General features: G+C 47.9%; 1 protein-coding gene across 5 annotated transcripts in view; it reads left to right on the top strand.

Annotated features, from left to right (window-relative positions):
- Positions 1-17,005, top strand: part of Ngef (neuronal guanine nucleotide exchange factor) — an 82,454-nt gene that overhangs the window by 11,789 nt on the left and 53,660 nt on the right. Inside the window, exons 2-3 of one of the 5 annotated variants that reach the window (XM_047547301.1) lie at positions 9,000-9,342; positions 12,172-12,286. In XM_047547301.1, the coding sequence (XP_047403257.1) occupies positions 9,075-9,342; positions 12,172-12,286 (383 nt within the window). In that variant the 5' untranslated portion in view covers positions 9,000-9,074. Of the gene's footprint in view, positions 1-8,999; positions 9,343-12,171; positions 12,287-13,845; positions 14,014-17,005 lie in introns of those variants that run through there. The other 4 variants (XM_047547306.1, XM_047547303.1, XM_047547302.1 and 1 more) reach the window with 4 other exon arrangements.

Raw genomic sequence — 17,005 nt, 5'->3', positions numbered from 1 at the left:
CATTTTTGGTAAACGCTGCTGCTTCCACATTATTCCTGGTCTGTAGATGGTGTTTCCAGAAAATGAGCTGCCTCAATCACCTTGCTGGGCATTTCACCTGGAGCTCATCTTTGGGCTAGTCCAGGAAGCCGGGTCTCAGGAGGGGAGACACAGGGTGCATGTTTGATTGACTCTGTCCAGGGCTGGAGTCAAGGCCAAAAGAAGAGTCTGGTGCCACCCGCCAAGGAGCTTTCCAGGCCTTGACAACGTGGAATGCGCCTTTGTGGCTCCGTTGCCTTCTGCCTGTAGACCGCGTAGATCCAGGTCTGCTCGGTGGCCCTGCTGAGGGCCACTCCCTCACCACTGGCCTGCTGTCTACTCAGGGTGGGCAATTAGTTAACAGCCACACAGGCGAGCCACCTATATGCTGAACTAGGAACTCAGCCCCAACTAATTGCCCCCAAGTGTTGGTCAAGGGATGGTGTGCCTCTCCTTCTGAAAGGCCTCTAAAGTCTCCCTTGGCTCAGGCAGAAGCCCTTCTGCGTGCTCTTATCAGCCCTAGGATTCAGGATCCCTGCCAAGCCAACAGGAGGCCCGAGGGAAAGCAGCTGGCCTGACTCATGAACCTTGGGGGCCAAGCCCAGATGACCAGCCCTGCCTGTCCCCCTGCACTGCTTCCCCGAGTGTCCAATGGCAAGACTTGGGAACACCTGAATTCTTTCTCAGTATGTCTCATGGCTTGGGAGGAAAACATGTAGTGCTTGATTCCTTTGCCGTTTACCTGGAAATTTTATTTTGAGGATCTAAACAGGTATTTCCCCTCAACTCTTAACCAATGTTCGGAACTTTCATTGGCACGCTTCCTTCTGGCAATAACAACTTATTTGAGATGTAATTTGCATCTCATACAATTCACCCATTTTAAGTGTACAATTAATTGGTTTTTAGTACATTCACAAAGATGTGCCTCTGTCACCAAATCAGTTGGGAACATTCTCTTTTCTTCCCAAAGGAAAACCTATTCTCATTAGCAGCTACCAACTCCCCGTTTCTCACAACCTCTCAGGGCCCAAGCACGTGTAAGAATCTACTTTCTGGCTCTGTGGAGCTTCCTGTTCTGAATGTCTCATGGAAACGCAATCATGTGGTCCCTAGTGAATGGCTTCTTTCACTAAGCAAAGTGTTTTCAAGGTTCATTCATGTTATGGATCCCATCAATACTTATTCTTATGGCTGAATAATATTCCATTGGGTGGGCATTCCACGTTAGTCATTCACTATTGGGCGGATATTTGGGGTATTTCCACTTGTTTCCAGTTATGGACTCATGTTGCTTTAAACCTTTTTGTACAACCTTTTTGTATTTATGTATGTTTTATTTCTCTTGGGAATATGCTTGGGAATAAAATCCCTGGGTCATCTGATAGCTCTGTTTAATCTTTTGAGGAACTACCAGACTATTTTCTAAAGTGCAGTATCTCAGGGTTCCAGGTTCACATTCTCACCAACAACTGTTATTATCTGTCTTTATTCTAATCACCTTGGTGGGTATAAAATGAGTATAAAATGGCATCTCGTTGTGGTTTTGCTTTGCATTTCCCTGATGACTAACAATGTTGAGCAATGTTAAGTGCTCATTGGTCAGATTTTCTTTGGATATTCTTTTTCAATGGATTTTTAAGAATTTTTTTTTATACATGATTTCATGTTATCTGTGAAGAGAGATAGTTTAATTCTTCCATTCCAATATGAATAACTCTTTTCCCCCTTGGCTAGCTCTGGCTAGAAGCTCCCTCACTATGTTGAGAGTGGACAACCTCATCTTCAGTCCTTCATGATTAAGTTTGATGTTACTGTGAAGTTTACAGATGCCCTTTATCAAGTTGAGAAAGTTTTCTTTCATACCTGGTTTGTTGAGTGTTTTATCATGAAAAGGTATTGAATTTGTCAGACTCTATTTGAGGCCATAAGTCCATCGAAATGATCATGTGGTTTTTGACATTTATTCCATTCAAATGATGTATTACATTAATTGATATTGTAGATCAAACCAACCTTGCATTCTTGGGATAAATTCTATTTGGTCATATTGTGTAATCCTTTCTGTATATCTCTAGGTTCAGTTTACTAGTATTTTCTTGAGGACTTTTTCTTCTGTATTAACAAGAGATATTGGTCTTGTGACATTTTTGTTTGGCTTGTAATCTGTTTTTTATAGTTGCAAGGTTTTTTTCTATAAAATAACATTTTGCAGATAAGAATTCATTTCTGAAATGGTCATTCTATATGAATATCACATTCCTTTTTTTATTGTAGCACTTCATGGCATTTAAGATGAAGGCTGTGTTTTTTACCTGTATTTTCAAATTGTCTGAGCTAATCTAATCTGTCTGTCCTGCAGATGAACTTCATAATAATTTCTTGAAAACATTCTGATAAGTTTTCTGTATTTTGGAAACTATTTATTATCATGAACATAAAATTTGCTGTGAAAAATAAAGTTTATTAAGTTAAAAACATTATGTATTACCTTGGTGAAAACTGACATCTTAAATATTCTGACTTCCTGTCCAAGAAAACCCCATACTTCTCTAAACATGAGAGCCTTTTTTCATCTATCAGATTTTTCCTTTTGTATAAGATGTTGGTATTTATCAAGATGGTTTTCATATGGGAGTTCCATTTTTAATTTTTTTTTTTTTTTTTTTTTTTTTTTTGGAGCTGGGGATCGAACCAAGAGCCTTGTGCCTGCAAGGCAAGCACTCTACCAACTGAGCTATCTCCCCAGCCCATTTTTAATTTTTTAAAGACATTCATGTGTTCAATAGTTTCAGTTGGATCTTTTGTTTTTTCTAGGCATAAAAACTTTATCACTTATAAATCATGATTATTTCATCTTTCTTTCTGATAACTTATTTGCCTTATGTCTCATTGTGTTGGTCCAAACCTCAAGAACAGGTTAACCACGATGAAGTTTTTCCCGCATCCTCACCAACACTCGCCTTGGGTCTTGACGGCAGCTGTCCCACGAGGCAGGAGTGATGCCTTGGGGTTCTGACCTGCAGTCCCCCGGTGATTAGGGAGCACCTTTTCATACACTTTTGCCAGATTTCCTGTCTTTGTTTCTTAAGAACTTTAAGGCACACATCAGTCACCCGCCAGCTTCTTCATCTCACTGGTTACTATTAGCATATTAAGTGGAAGAGCCCCACGGACCCACTGTGACCTGGAGCCTCGATTTTAGCCTCCATTGCGAGGTAGCTGTCTTCCCTCTGTCTGATGGTGCTGGGATTTTAGTGGGAAGCTGAGAGCAGGGTTAGCTCAAGCTACTGGCTCTCCCAAGATTCACTCTGGTCTTCTGACAATAAGAGACAGATTCTGAAATTCCCTCGCCCATGTGAAAGAGGAGAGGGAGGAGGTGGGCCAGACATCAGGCATGGGGGAAGGTTCTCTCAACCGGTCCAAAGAAATGCTTTCTTTTTGCAGTTTGACCATCTCAGGTGTTCATTACAGTAACAGAAAGCTCTGGTCCTGGTCTTTTTAGCTCTGTCACGCTCCAGCAAACAGGGAGGTGACTGGGGGATGCTGGGGGCTTTCCCAATTCTCCCATTCACTCCATTTCCCAATTCCTCATTGCCTGGTTTTTGTTCATTAGGCCCCTTACACTGAGCACCTACTATGTGCAAATATGCAGACTTACAAAGCATTAGTTTTCAAATCTCCTGTTCCATGAGCTTATTTTAAAATTCTCTCACCTACGCCTTTTCTGGAAACATAAAATTAGAATCATTCTTTAAAAAGTTCCATTGTGTGACCCCTCCCCACCCTGCCCTAGGCCTGCCAGGCCTGCAGGCTCCCTTCCCAGAGTCCCTTCTCCCATCTCCTTCGCCGCACACTCTGCCACCCTTCCCCCATGCTCATCTCTGGCCACTTCTGCCATCTGGGGCCTCTCACTTGTCTCTTCACCTCTGGCTTCGCTCCTGTGTCAAGGGCTCTCTTCATGATGAGGGTTATGTATAGAAGGGTGCCCCGGTCCTCCCTGGCATCTCTTCCTTCCTGTGAAATAGAAGTTCTCTCAGCTTCTCTGAACCACGGTCCGATCCCCAGGCCTCGGCTTCCTGTGGCACCATCAGGAGAGGGATGCCGTGCGCACTTGACCTTCACTTCTCTGCATGTGAATTTCGCCCATTTCTAATCCACTTCCTGTTTTGCACGTGGATGTTGCAGGCTGCTAGGTGAGTGGCCGACAGCAGCCCGGCGAGGGACCAGGCAGCTGCTGGAGTTCAGAGGCCTGGAACTCAGCAGCGGTGTGGACTCGAACGTTCGAATCTCACCGTTTCAGTGTTCTCAGCTAGGAGAGATGCTGGTGGATCGGAGACTGTGACTGGGGCTGGGCTGGAGCTCGTGGCAGAGCTTTGCCTAGCACGTGCGTCATCCCGGGTTCCAATCCAGCACTGCAAAAACAAACAGGCTGGGCTGGCGCTCAGTTGTTACTGTAATGGTTACTCTAACCCCCTCTTACCTTTCCAGGTCACTTCCTGGTTAGTTCCAGCCCTAGGCTGGATCCTGCACAATGGACAGTTTTCAAGTCCAGTTTCCCAGCACGGGGGCCATTTCTCTCCCATCTTGGGCAGAGTCTCCTTCCAATTCCAACTCGCTTTCCCAGAGCAGTAGTTCAACAGCCTGATGGGAAGCCAGGGTTCACCTTTACTTTCCTCCCTCATTAGCCAAGAACAAGCCAACAAATCCTGTTCAGAAAGGGGACTCCCATCATGCCCTGCCTGGCTCCCTGGCTTCCGTCTTCAGGTCTTGCTCAAAGGTAGCAGGGAGGCTTCCAGGCCACCACCTGACCCAGCACCCCCACCCCACCCCGACACCCCTGCCGCTACCACCTCGTTTCCAGATAGGAGAGGCTCCTGCCTGTGCCCGTCCCTGGGCACCAAACCACCACCGTCTGCACTGGCCTGGTCTTGGTTCTGAAAGGTGCCCACTTCCTTCCCTCATGGCTGGGAGACGTCCCCTCTACCTCCTGAAGCTACCACTGTCCCCAAGTAGCCACGACATAGAGGGGGCAGAGCCAGAGGGCGGCAGGGCCTTGCTCCAACACCCCACCCACCCTTCTTGTGCCCCCTTTCTGTCCCCCCCCAACTTGCTCCCACTTTCTGAATTCCCACTTTTGAATTTCCCGAGATCCTTCTCTCCTTCTCTTCGGGTATTTCTCCCCGCTCCTGTCCTCTGTGCAAACTCAGAACATGCTCTCTGCGAGGTGTTGGCAGCTCTGGCCTTTCACAGCCATGGTGGGTGTTTGGGATCCGCAAACGTCCTCTGCTCCAGTACCTTCTTGCCAGCCCCTCTCTACTGCCTGAAATCCTTTGACCCAGGAGGGAAAGAAAGTCTTTGCTATTGATATCCAGGCAAGCCTTGCCTTTACCTGGGAGGTGGCCAAGCTCCATTCAGGACCAGGAATGGCTGTGAAATTGCACAGGTGTCCTGGGATCTGCGACCTGCCTCTCCTGTAAGGCTGCTGGCGGGTGAGGGTGGCCTCCAGGAGCCCCATCCCTCCTCTTCCTGAGGGGGCCTGCCAGCCCTTTCTGTTATCCTGAGACCCCCCCTCACTCTCCTCCATCTCTCAGGCCTCCCTTGCCACAGGCTCACCTAGATGGCTGGCAGGTCTCACTTCACCACAGTATCCTGGGTCCCCTCCCTGAAGAGATGGGAGAGGCCTCAGGGTCACTTGCTGAGCCACTGCTCCAGGTGCTCCTGGCTGGAGCTGCCGGCCCTTCCCTGGAAACTCCTGCTCCCTGTCGGGCCCAGGTTGGAGCCGAGGGCCAGCTCCAGGGACTGGCCTCTGGTGGAGTTCCCCAGCTCAGCTCCCCTGGAGCTTCGGCCTCCCTGTGACCTGCTCCTCATTGGAACCTTCTCTGCAAAGGATCCTCCCCCTCCCACTGCTCTCTGCCTTGTAGCCATCGCTCCTTCCCTGACCCCTGCGAGCTTCCGGAAGGCTGGGCCTCCTCCCGTCGAGCTGTCCAGGGCGGTCAGCTTCGCAGGCGTCTCCTGCAGGCTTGCTGAAGGCCCTCATTCCTGGGTGGGAATCTTTCCCACTGCTTTCTTCATTCCTTGGGAAGAAGCAGAAGGGGATAGTGGAGGACAGCACCTGCTCCAGCCCCCTGTCTCTACTCCTGGACCCCCTTCCTGCCGGCTCCAACCCCCGGGTCTTCTTTTGCCTCTGACAAAGATGCTTCCCAGACCCAGCCAGAGGGAGGGCGGCCATGGAGGAGCAAGCCCAGGTGGCTCCTCCCTGCTCCACCTGCTGTGGGTGCTGGGTTCTGACCCTCTCTACCTTGCTTGAGGTGGATGCTGGGTTCTGACCCTCTCTACCTTGCTTGAAGTGGTCCAGGGGCTGGCAATATGGGCGTTCCCCAAGAGCTCGTCAAAGAATGCAGCCTCAGGGCCACCCGGCCCTCCTGAATCAGAATCACAGTTTCAGCCAGATCAGGTGGTTTCTGCAGTGAAAGTCTGACAAGGCAGGTCTGGAGCTTTGCTTCCTGGCCCATGTGTCCCCCTGCCCCACCCTGGGGACTGGCTTCAGTTGTCACAGCGGGCCTGCAGCCAGCTCCCAGTTCCCTCCCACCACCTTCCCTCAAGTGCCCTGACCTCTAGGCTGCTGACTCATACAGGAGGCCCTGGCCCTCCGTCCAGTGCTGAGGCTCAGCAGACACCCTTGGCTCATGGGCCTGAGCCTCACCATGAGCGCTGAGGGACACAAGAGATGGCCGCAGCTGCCTCTGATTCACCCAGGCCCGTCTGCTGCCAGTATGTAGAAGAGTTTCTTTGGCCCACATTTTCCAGAGAATGAGTCAGGCAGATGGGGTGTGACCCCTGCCTCACCATTACCAGCGGTGTGATCCTGGGCATGTAACTAGAGCTCTCGGGCTGCAGCTTCCCGTCTGTAAAGCGAGGTTAAGGACGGTATTGACCTCACGCGGTGGCCGTGGGGCTCGCCTAAGGTCATCTGTCCATCCATTCTTTGTTGTGAACAGCAAAGGTTCACAGAGTGCTATCGGGTGCCCAACAGACAGACCAGGGACCACAGACTGACAGAAAACACACGTGTTCTTATGTGGGCTGGTGGTCACTGAGGTCTACTGAGTGGATGGATGGATGGGTGCTCTGCAAGCGTGCCCTCACTCCTGGCCCCTTGGTCACTTCTAGTCAGAAGGCTGTCCCCATGCATCTCCACCCTGAAGTCAGTTCTGAATCAGAAAGACACAACCACTGAGGAGGTCGAGGGAAACATTAAGATGGGGTGGCATGAAGGGCCACCAAGTCTAACGGACACAGAAGAACCCAAGCAATTACAAAAAGATTCCAGGCCCTGGTGTGGTGGTGCACACCTGTGATCCCAGAGGTCTGGGAGGCTGAGGCAGGAGGATCGCGAGTTCAAAGCCAGCCTCAGCAAAAGCAAGGCGCTAAGCAATTCAGTGAGACCCTGTCTCTAAATAAAACACAGAATAGGGCTGGGGATGTGGCTCACTGGTTGAGTGACCCTGAGTTCAATCCCTCATACAAAAAAAAAAAAAAAAAACAAATTCCAGACTTAGAGCACATTGGCCTGAAATAACCAATAATTGAAGCAGGATTAGAGTTGTTTTTCAGGGAGTTTTACAGGTTCTGAGTGTGTGTGTGTAAAGTTCTTAAAGATGGTAAGATTTGGGGATACATTTTCTCAGGGCTCAGAGCCTTCTCATTTAAAGAAAATGACTTGGATGGCTTAAGATCAATCGCAGGCTCTTGGACTGTTGTCATACCGCCAGTGTCCTCTAGGGTACTCTGAACCTTCCTAGATCATTGCACTTGAGCGACAAAGGAGCTGCCAAGAACCCCAACCTGCTGCGTGCGTCCTGGACAGGAAACTCAGGGCTGACTTGCCCAGTGCTGTGATTCCAGGCAGCTGGAGGCAGGAGCCTGTCCCCTGGTCGCCAGCCCAGGGCCCTTGGAAGTACGTCCGGCAGCGATCCATGCATCCTGGCACTGCAGAGAATGCCTTTAACAAGCCAGTAGAAAATGCGGCACACCCAGCTGAAAGGCCCCCCGCTGCCTAGTCCCACCTCCATCCATGAGGATCAGAGCTCAACCAGGAGGGAGCTTACGCAGATCAGGGGTCCCCAGGGGCTGGGCTGCAGGGCAGTCAACTGCAGTGGAGCCCTCAAGAGCCCCCTGGGGCTGGGACTTGATGGCGTGGGGCCCATGAGCTTTACTGGCGTCAAAACTCACAAGGCTGCACACTAGACAGGGCTCCTTCTACTCTGCATAAATCATACCTCGACCTTTTAAAAAAATGCAGCCTAAAATGATAATGGTGATGATCACGATAATGACAATGATCTCGAATGCCAAAACAGTCCAGGTTAGGGCCACACACCTAGGCCTTTGGGACCTGGAAGCAGGAGGAGGCCACACAGGCACATTATGTAACCCCAGCCTGTGGGGCAGCCATGGGGTGGGGGCCCTCGGCGTCCCCAGCTGTCTTACATGGCTCTATCATGGACTTGGCTACCAGCTGATCACAGGAGGCTTGTCCCCAGGGCTCATCTCTAAAGGCACTATCGTGACACCTGTCCCTGGCTGACACCTCTCTCACCTTGCCTCGGCTTTCGAGTCTACGTGTGCAAGTCCCCTCACGATGCTACCCTGGCATTCTTTCCCGTGTTTTTGATGCTCTTTTTCTGTAGAATTAGTCAGGAAATGTTTACTTGAAAGTTAGTTATACGGACCACTTTAAGCATTTTCTCCAAAGTGCATCCTACAAAGAGTATAAACAAGCCTCAATTATAAAATGATATGTGAATGTATCCAAATTACAGTGGTTAAGCTGCAATTTTCATTGACAAAGACGTGGTTGGCAGGATGTGCAGATTATTCCAAATTTCATCAAATCAGAATGGGAGTGTAATTCCATACTCTGAATGGAATATTTAGCCCAATGACTAACTGAAAATTGTTCTCTTTTTATTCTAAAGCCCTCAAAACCAGCAAAGTCTGGGGAGGTTGGGAACCTCCAATTCTTCTGCTGAGAAGCCATTAGCTCTATTTCCATGGAGACCACAGAACTGGAAGATTTGGAAAAGTCCTGGAAGAACTCAGGGATTGATTCATGGAAGGTTGACAAGGAATCAGCCAGGGTGAGACCTGAGCTGCTTCCAAAAAAAGAGGAGAGGCCCCACGCTGAGCCAGAGAGCCAGGACAAAGAACCCCGCCGCCACATGCCCCTGCAGAGAAACTCCATCTTCAACCGCACCGTGAGACACAGAAGCAGAGCCAAGGTCAGAAGTGCCCCTGAGCAGAACTCCAGCCAGCTGGCAGGTCAGTGCCAGGGACAGAGGTCGAAGCTGTGCCTTCACATCCCGTTAGAGTGATTAGTGCTAGAAGGTTCTCATGAAATGAAAGGAGAATAAAAGACACTGAGAATCTCCAGAGGCAGGCGTAACAAGGTGGCCGTTTTGAAGTCACTGTGTGCAGGATATGGATTCCCCGACACGAAGGCATGTCTCACTAGGAGAACCTTGATCTCAATGACACAGTCGGGCTGACTTTTACTTAAAGACCAACAGGCTAACTTCCCCAGTGGCTCATGCCTTTCAGGAGGGGGGATCAGACCCCACTAAGGAATTTCCTCAGGGGTGACATTCTCTCCTGTCTTCTCCCTGTCACTGTGAGGATCAGAGTTTCTGCTGTCCTGAAAATGAGTGAGAGTAAAACCTTGGGTCTTCTTAGCACCAGGACCCCTTAGCCTCTTAGACCCATTCCTGGCACATTTTGTCTGCCCAAAACATATTTTTGAGCAGAACAAAGCCCAGAAACCTTTACCCCTGGGGTGTGTGAAGGCTGCAGACCCCCTCCCTAGTGATCTGCCCCCAGTGCTGCACATGAAGATGGTCTCCTGGCCCCTGGGGCATGGCAGCTGCTGCCAGGCGTATGTGGGAGGCAGCGACCCTGCTGGTCCAGGGGCTTCGTTACCTCATCCAAAGCTATCCTTTAGCGAACATCAGAAGCTTTTGCCTAAGTGAAGCTATTCTCAAAAGAGAGCCATAAAACAACAGTGCCATGGTTTCTCTTGATTCTGGGGTTGGTCAGGGGTTCCCCTGTCTAGGCCTGATTTCCTGACCTCTGCTGTCAGCCCATGGCTCATCTGGGGCTGGAGGACTAGAAGGTGGCTCAGCTCTCTGTGGCCAGCAAGTGGCCCAAGGAGGGCCTCAGCCCCAGCTGGTGTCTCTTCCTCCCGCTTGTGGCTGGGGCTTATCACGCGGCAGAGGATTCTCGGAGGCCAGGGAAGCTGCAGGGCTCCTCCAGCTTCACTCAGAGCATCATGGCCACTGACAGTACATTCTCCTTGTTAAAGCAGTCCCCAAGGCCAGCCCAGGCGAAGAGGGATGGGGAAGCCAGCCCCACCGCTTGATGGCGGCAATTTGTGTTTGCTGGAATCTTCCAGAAACACTCACAAAATCCTGTGTCCAGAACCGAGTGAAGTGAGAGCAACACAACTACTGAAGTCCTGTAGTCACAGGGTGACTGGGACCAAATCACCCCTCAACTTTTGTGTGTGCTTGAAAATGTCTACCAAAAGTTTAAAACATACCTCACACACAGAGGAAGTTGGAGTCTCTGCCTTCAGGAACCCGTGATAGAATGATGTCACTTTTTTGCAAGCCTCATGCCAAAGTGGTAAAGGTGAAGAATGAGACCTTTCTGGTGGGGGTCCGGAAAGGTTCCCCCAAGAGGATGGCATTTTAGGAGAGTCTTGAAGGATGAGTAAGAACCTGGACAGACAGGCAGTGGGGAGCCAACTGGGTGGAGCACGGGTAGTCCAAAGGGGCTGTGCTAGGCAGGCATTCCCAGGGCAATCTCACCACGCCCACTTTGCAGATGAACAAAGCAACACAAAACAAAAGCCAAATCATAGCTGGTGAGTGGTTCAGCTTACACTGCAGTTCAGATCCTCTAGTCCTAAAACGTGTGCAGACAGAGAAGTGGGCTAGAACACTGTCCAACAGAAATCTAATGCAAGGCACGTTGCTTATTTTAATTTTTCCAGTGGTCACATTAAAAAATTATGAAGAAGCAGGTGAAATTAACTTTAACAATGCTTTTTATGTAACCTAACATATCCCAAATGTTATCATCACATTGTGCAGTTAATCAATGAGATACTTTACATCCTTTTTCCACGCTGCCTTTGAAATCTGTTGGGTATTTTACATCCCAATCCTCTCAATTTATTTGCCAAATTTTCATCAGAAATACTTGATCTGGATTTAGATTTCATAAAATGTACAGTCGGAAGAGTAGATTTACAAATTGTTCCTGGGACGCTGGGCGCAGGGCGGTTTCTGCAGTGGGAGAAAAACCGGGCGTGGGGCTGAGTCTGAAATGACAGGGTCAATGGGAAAGAGCCTTGGGTCTGTGGCGGCTCCAAGCCCAGCCAGAAATGCTGATCACGACAGGGTCATCTCACCTCCTGCCACCCCCAACGGCACCACTGATGCCCAGCCCATAGGTATAAGATGCATGGCTTTATTGTCAAGATCAATTCCTCCTTTCTCCTCCCTGGCATTAGATGGCCCAGCATTGCCTGACCCCAAATCCAAGGAGAAAATGCTCTTTTCCGTCTCTCTGATGAGAAAGGACACAGGACGGACGAGGAACTGTTAAGAGCAGACAAAAATGGGCTGAGGCTGCTCTGGTCCACTGTACAACCAGAAGTCTCGTGCTGTGGGTCCACAATGTGGGACCCGGCTCTGGAAGGTGCAGGACACTCCCCTGCCAAATGGGGGCCTTTCAAAAACATCCTTCAGCATTGCCCCCGGGCCCACCCAGGGGTGATGTGACAATCTAGGAGAAGGCAGCTGAACTTAGTGTTTAATGTTGAAAGGATCCAGACATCATGAAATCAGCTGTGAAAAGATGCACAGGGTGTAGAGGATTTTGTCCGATGGAAATGATACCACCAGGGTTCTGGATTTGTTTTCCTCAAAGATGTTACCAGGTTTCCTTCAGGGGTGAGAGGAGAAAGCACCCTCCTCACTGCCCTTACCTCCCCTTCCAGGGTGCCAGTCGCTGTTGCCCTATTCTTGGAATTGCCTGTAGTCGGGAGATGAGTATTTTCTAACTGGCTCCATTTCTCAAATTTCACAGATTCACAGGAAAATGGGAAGTCTGTAAATGAGCCCCTGACCTTGAATCTTCCGCAGAGCAGAAAGCCTCTCTGGAGGATACCAAGACAGATGGGGCCGGGAGCCCAGAACCAAAGGTAAGCCATGGCAAGCCACCAGGAAGGGCGGTTCGCACGGAGATGTGGCGGGCATCAGTGCCGTGAAGCCCGGCGGGGCGGCGAGGGGTCATGTTTTAACAGACCAATGACTCATGTCAAAAAACAAAAAGTAACTCCTCTGTTTCCTCATTTAAAAATAAAAAGGGCCAGGAGCAATGTTGCTCATCTGTAATCCCAGCTAGTCAGGAGGCTGAGGCAGGAGGATCCAAAGTTCAAGGCCAGCCTGTGCAATTTAGCAAGACCCTCTCTCAAGATAAAAAATAAAAAGGGCTTGGGGCGTAGCTCACTAGTGGAGCTCCCTGGGTCCAATCCCCAGTACTGGGGAAGAAAATCCTTGCTTTGCACGTTTGAGGACCTGGTTCAATCCCCAGTATGAGAAAACACACACACACACACACACACACACACACACACACAGGCACATGCAACCATTTTTTAATTTCATCACAAAAGAAAGTTTAGATATTATATACATTGAGAAATGGAAGAATAAAATTGCCTGAAGGATAGAGGAAGGGGAGGGGCCAGGGTCCCTGTACCCCCTTTAAGGGCGCACCCCCATGTGACCAGAAGACTCCCACTAGGTCCCTCTTCGTGAAGAGGTGGGGGACCAAGTCTTTAATACATGGGCCTTTGTGGGACACCTTCCCAAACCATCGTAGACTCTGCTTGCTTTGCACTTATCAATGGAGGTTTCATGATCTAAATCTAACAGGCCAAAAAATACCATCATCACTGCCAACAAAAGCCCACCTGTCACAAGACCAGTAACAGTGAAGGGGACTCAAGCACTTATTGCATGCAGAGTTCCAAATGTCCTACCTCGAGGTCTTGTTGTGATTGTCACTATGTTAGTGTCTTCCCAAAGGTCATTTTAACTTCTTTATCAAATGTCGTTTTATGTCACACTAAATGTATAGATCTTGGGTCCACAGCTTGCATGCATACTCCTGTTGAAAATAAAAAACCCATATGCACATATGACCATCAACCAAGTACAGTGCACGCCCTTGGCCCCAGGAGGCCCCACAGGCCCCCGACATGACCATCCTCTGCCTTCCAACACCATCACATTAGTTGCATTGGTTCTTAAACTTCATGCAAATGGGATCACACAGCATGTACCCTGTGGCGTCTGATTTATTTTACCCAACATAATATTTTTTAGGTCCATGTGGTTCAGATTATTTTTTTTTATTGCTAAGAAGTAAGACCACAATTTGTTTATCCATCCATTCTTTTGTTTTTGTTTTTCTTTTGGGTGCTGGGGATAGAACCCAAGGGTGCTTAACCACTGGGCCACATCCCCAGCCCTTTTGTTTTTTATTTTGAGTCAGGATCTCACTAAGTTACCTAAGGCCTTACAGGGTTGCTGAGGCTGGTTTTGAACTCATGGTCCTCCTGCCTCAGTCTCCCAAGCTGCTGGGATTACAGGTGTGAGCCGCCATGCCTGGCTTGTGGTAGTGGATATCTGGATTGCCGGTTTCCAGCTGTCTTCCTTTCCTTTTAAAGAATAATCTTAGTTGGCTTTATTTTCAATTCTAGAATTGGGCACCAGTTCATTCCATGGGAGAGAATAAGCATTCCTCCACTTTTCCTCTGCCATGAGGGTAGTTGCCATGACATCCCCAGATGAGCCTTTTTGTGGATGTACACCTTCGTTTTTCTGGACTACATCCCCAGGAGTGCAGTTGCTGGGTCTTAGGGTAGGTGTATGTTTAACTTTTTTAGAAATAGTCAGATTAGGGCTGGAGCTGTGGCTCAGTGGTAGAGCGCTTGCCTGGCATGTGTGAGGCCCTGGGTTCCATCCTCAGCACCGTATATAAATAAATAAACAAAAGATCCATTGACAACCCAAAAATATTTTAAAAAAGAAGTAGCCGAATAATTTCCAAACATGGTTGTATTCTGTCACCCACCCACAGCGAGGTATCAAAGATCCCTTGTTCTGCTTCCTCTGCCACACTTGGAACCGGCGGCCTCTGTACTTGCACCTTGCTGTACATTGTGGTTTCTCCGGTGGTCCCAATGTGTGTCCTCAGTGACCACCATGTCGAGCATCTCCTCACTGGCCTTCCAGTATTTTCTTCACTGTACTGCATGTTTATTTGCTGATTATTCATTTTTTATTTTTAATTTATAGTTTTTTATATATCCCTGGTCAGATATTCCAAATATATTTTCTACCAGTCTATAGCTTATCTTTTAATAAGCAGAAAACTTTGATTTTGAGGCAGACTAACAGCAATCTTTTTTATTGTTTATTATTTTCTATGTTATCTAACAGATATTTGACCACAGCAAAGACAGGAAGAAATTCTGTGTTTTCTTACAGGATTTTATGTGTTTAGCTCTCATATTCATGTCCCTATGGTCCATGTGGATGTCCAGTGACTCCAGCACCATTTATTTAAAGAGTCTCTGTCCCCCTCAATGAATTATATTGATGCCTTTTTAAAAAATTCCCTAACTGTAGATATGTGGGTCTATTTCTGGACTTTGATTCTATTTCATTGATCTAATTATCTATCCTTATGCAAACACCAGAATGTCTTAAATTCTGTAGATTTTTGCAAAGTCTTTAAGTCTGCTAGAGTAAGTCCTCCTACTTTGTTCTTTTTAAAGATAGTTTTGACTATTTTAAGTCTTATATTTCCATATACATTTTAGAATCAGTGTGTCAGTTCTACCCCCCCAAATGTCTGCTAGAATTTCAGTTGAAATTTTATTGTTCAGATAGATAAATCTGGGGATCTTTCACACTTAAATACTGGCATTTTAAATTGTTTAACCTATGAACACATCCTAGCTTTCCATTTATTTGCTTATTTTAAAAGCACAGCAATGATTTGTAGGTTTTAGCTTAAAAATTTTACGCATACTCTAATTAAATTTGTTCCCAGGTAGTTTATACTTTTTGATCCTATTTTCAAAGCCAGTGTTTGTCATTTCGTTTGTAAATTGCTTTTGAGCAAAATACACTGGTCATAGGTAAAAATATAATTAATTTTTCCGCATTCACCTGGCATCCAGTGATCATGATAAACTTGCTTATTACTTCTCATTGCTTGTGCGTCCTTTTGGATTTCTGTGCACACCATCATGCCATCTGTAAACACAATTTCACTTCTTTCTTTCCAGTCTTCATACCTTCTATTTGTTTTTCCTGCCATATTGCACAAGCAAGGACTTGCATTACGATGTTGAATAGAAGTGGTGACAGCAGACATCCTTGGCTTATTCCCTGGTCAAGCTTGCTTTGATTGTGAACATCAGAAGCCCACTCAAACTTTTTCAAGTGAAAGAGGGATACTGTAAGAGTGCTGAATTCTCAAAGACTTCAAGTGCAAGAGATGAAGCCCATCTTCACAGGAATGGAAAGGGCGTTGAAAGCAGAGTCACGTTATGCTGTTCTCCAGGGTCACTAGCCCACTCCTCCTTACTTCTCTGGTGACCCGTTCTGTTCTCCTACATATCTCTCAGACCAGCTTCTTCTCTTGTCTGTCAGTTTGCATGTGACCTTCATGGCAGCCTTTGTCAGTATGACCTTTCAACTTGCCTCCCCATCCTCTGGGAGCAGGGGCTTCCTTTCATCTGTCTTAGAGAAAAAGAATTTCTAGGGAATAGAGTCCAATTGGCCATCCTTGGGCCAGATGTTTATCTCTAGAACAATAAGCTAAAAGAACAGGGGACAGGATTAAAGGAGCCCGTCCACATCATCAGCAGGAAGTATGTGGGGGAATTAAGGAGAGCCGGCATTATGTAGAGTCCAGGTCTCACACACAGAAGAATGCCAAAGGGTACTTGGGTGAGGGGAGAAGCAGCAGACAGAGGTAATGAGTGGGGAGTGGAGGCTGCAGATTAAGGATTGGAGTCTTTGAGACCTAAGGTGGGTGTAGAAACCAGCCCTCTAGAGGTTTAGGAGCTTGGGTGGTGCTGATCTAAGGTCAGTACCTCTTTTCAGAGGTTCTACAATAGTCTGCAGCTCACCCAGGGAGATTCTGCAAGTCCTCTTCCACAGTCCGTCAAGCAGTGGGAGTCACAGTGCTACCGGGAAGGGTGGCAGGACAGAGGCACAGTGGCAGTAGAAAGAAGCTCTGCACAGAGGATTGTAGGGGAAGAGCAGGGTGGGTGGGGGCTGACGTTTGTTACATGCACCCTCATTATCCCCAATTCACAGAAAAGAAAACCAAGACTCGACAAAATTCAGTACCTGGCCCAAGTTTGTACAGCTAATGAGACAGCCATACCATGAACACAGAGACCCCGGGGGCTCCCACAGCCCAGGCTGCCAATGGGGACATGGCCAGGGTACTCCTGGCTATGAGAAGGAGGTATCCCTGTTAACCTGGCTGCAGGGGCAAAGGCCAGAGGCCTAGGGATCCCTCACCCCCAGCACAGCACTGGCCTTGTTCCTTCCTCAGAGACCCTTAGTCAAGTTGAGATGTCATAAGTTGGGTCTTTATTTATGCATGTGCAATGTCATGAATCAGGGTTCTAATCCCCCAAATCCTCTCATGCCATGAAAGCACCAAATTTATTTGAATACATGTAATATTTAATATATATTTATTTGTGTATAATATATTACACACATAGTAAAACAACACGTGCTTTTCTAACCTGATATTTAGTGTGTACAACTAAGTCACATCATGAAATTTCGTGTGGGCAATTTTCCTGCGTCAGCTGAGTGAG

This window comes from Sciurus carolinensis, chromosome 3 (assembly GCF_902686445.1).
Source record: "Sciurus carolinensis chromosome 3, mSciCar1.2, whole genome shotgun sequence".
NCBI classification, from domain to species: domain Eukaryota; kingdom Metazoa; phylum Chordata; class Mammalia; order Rodentia; family Sciuridae; genus Sciurus; species Sciurus carolinensis.
Note: the sequence above shows the minus strand (reverse complement) of the source record. Positions and strands in the feature narration are given on the sequence as shown.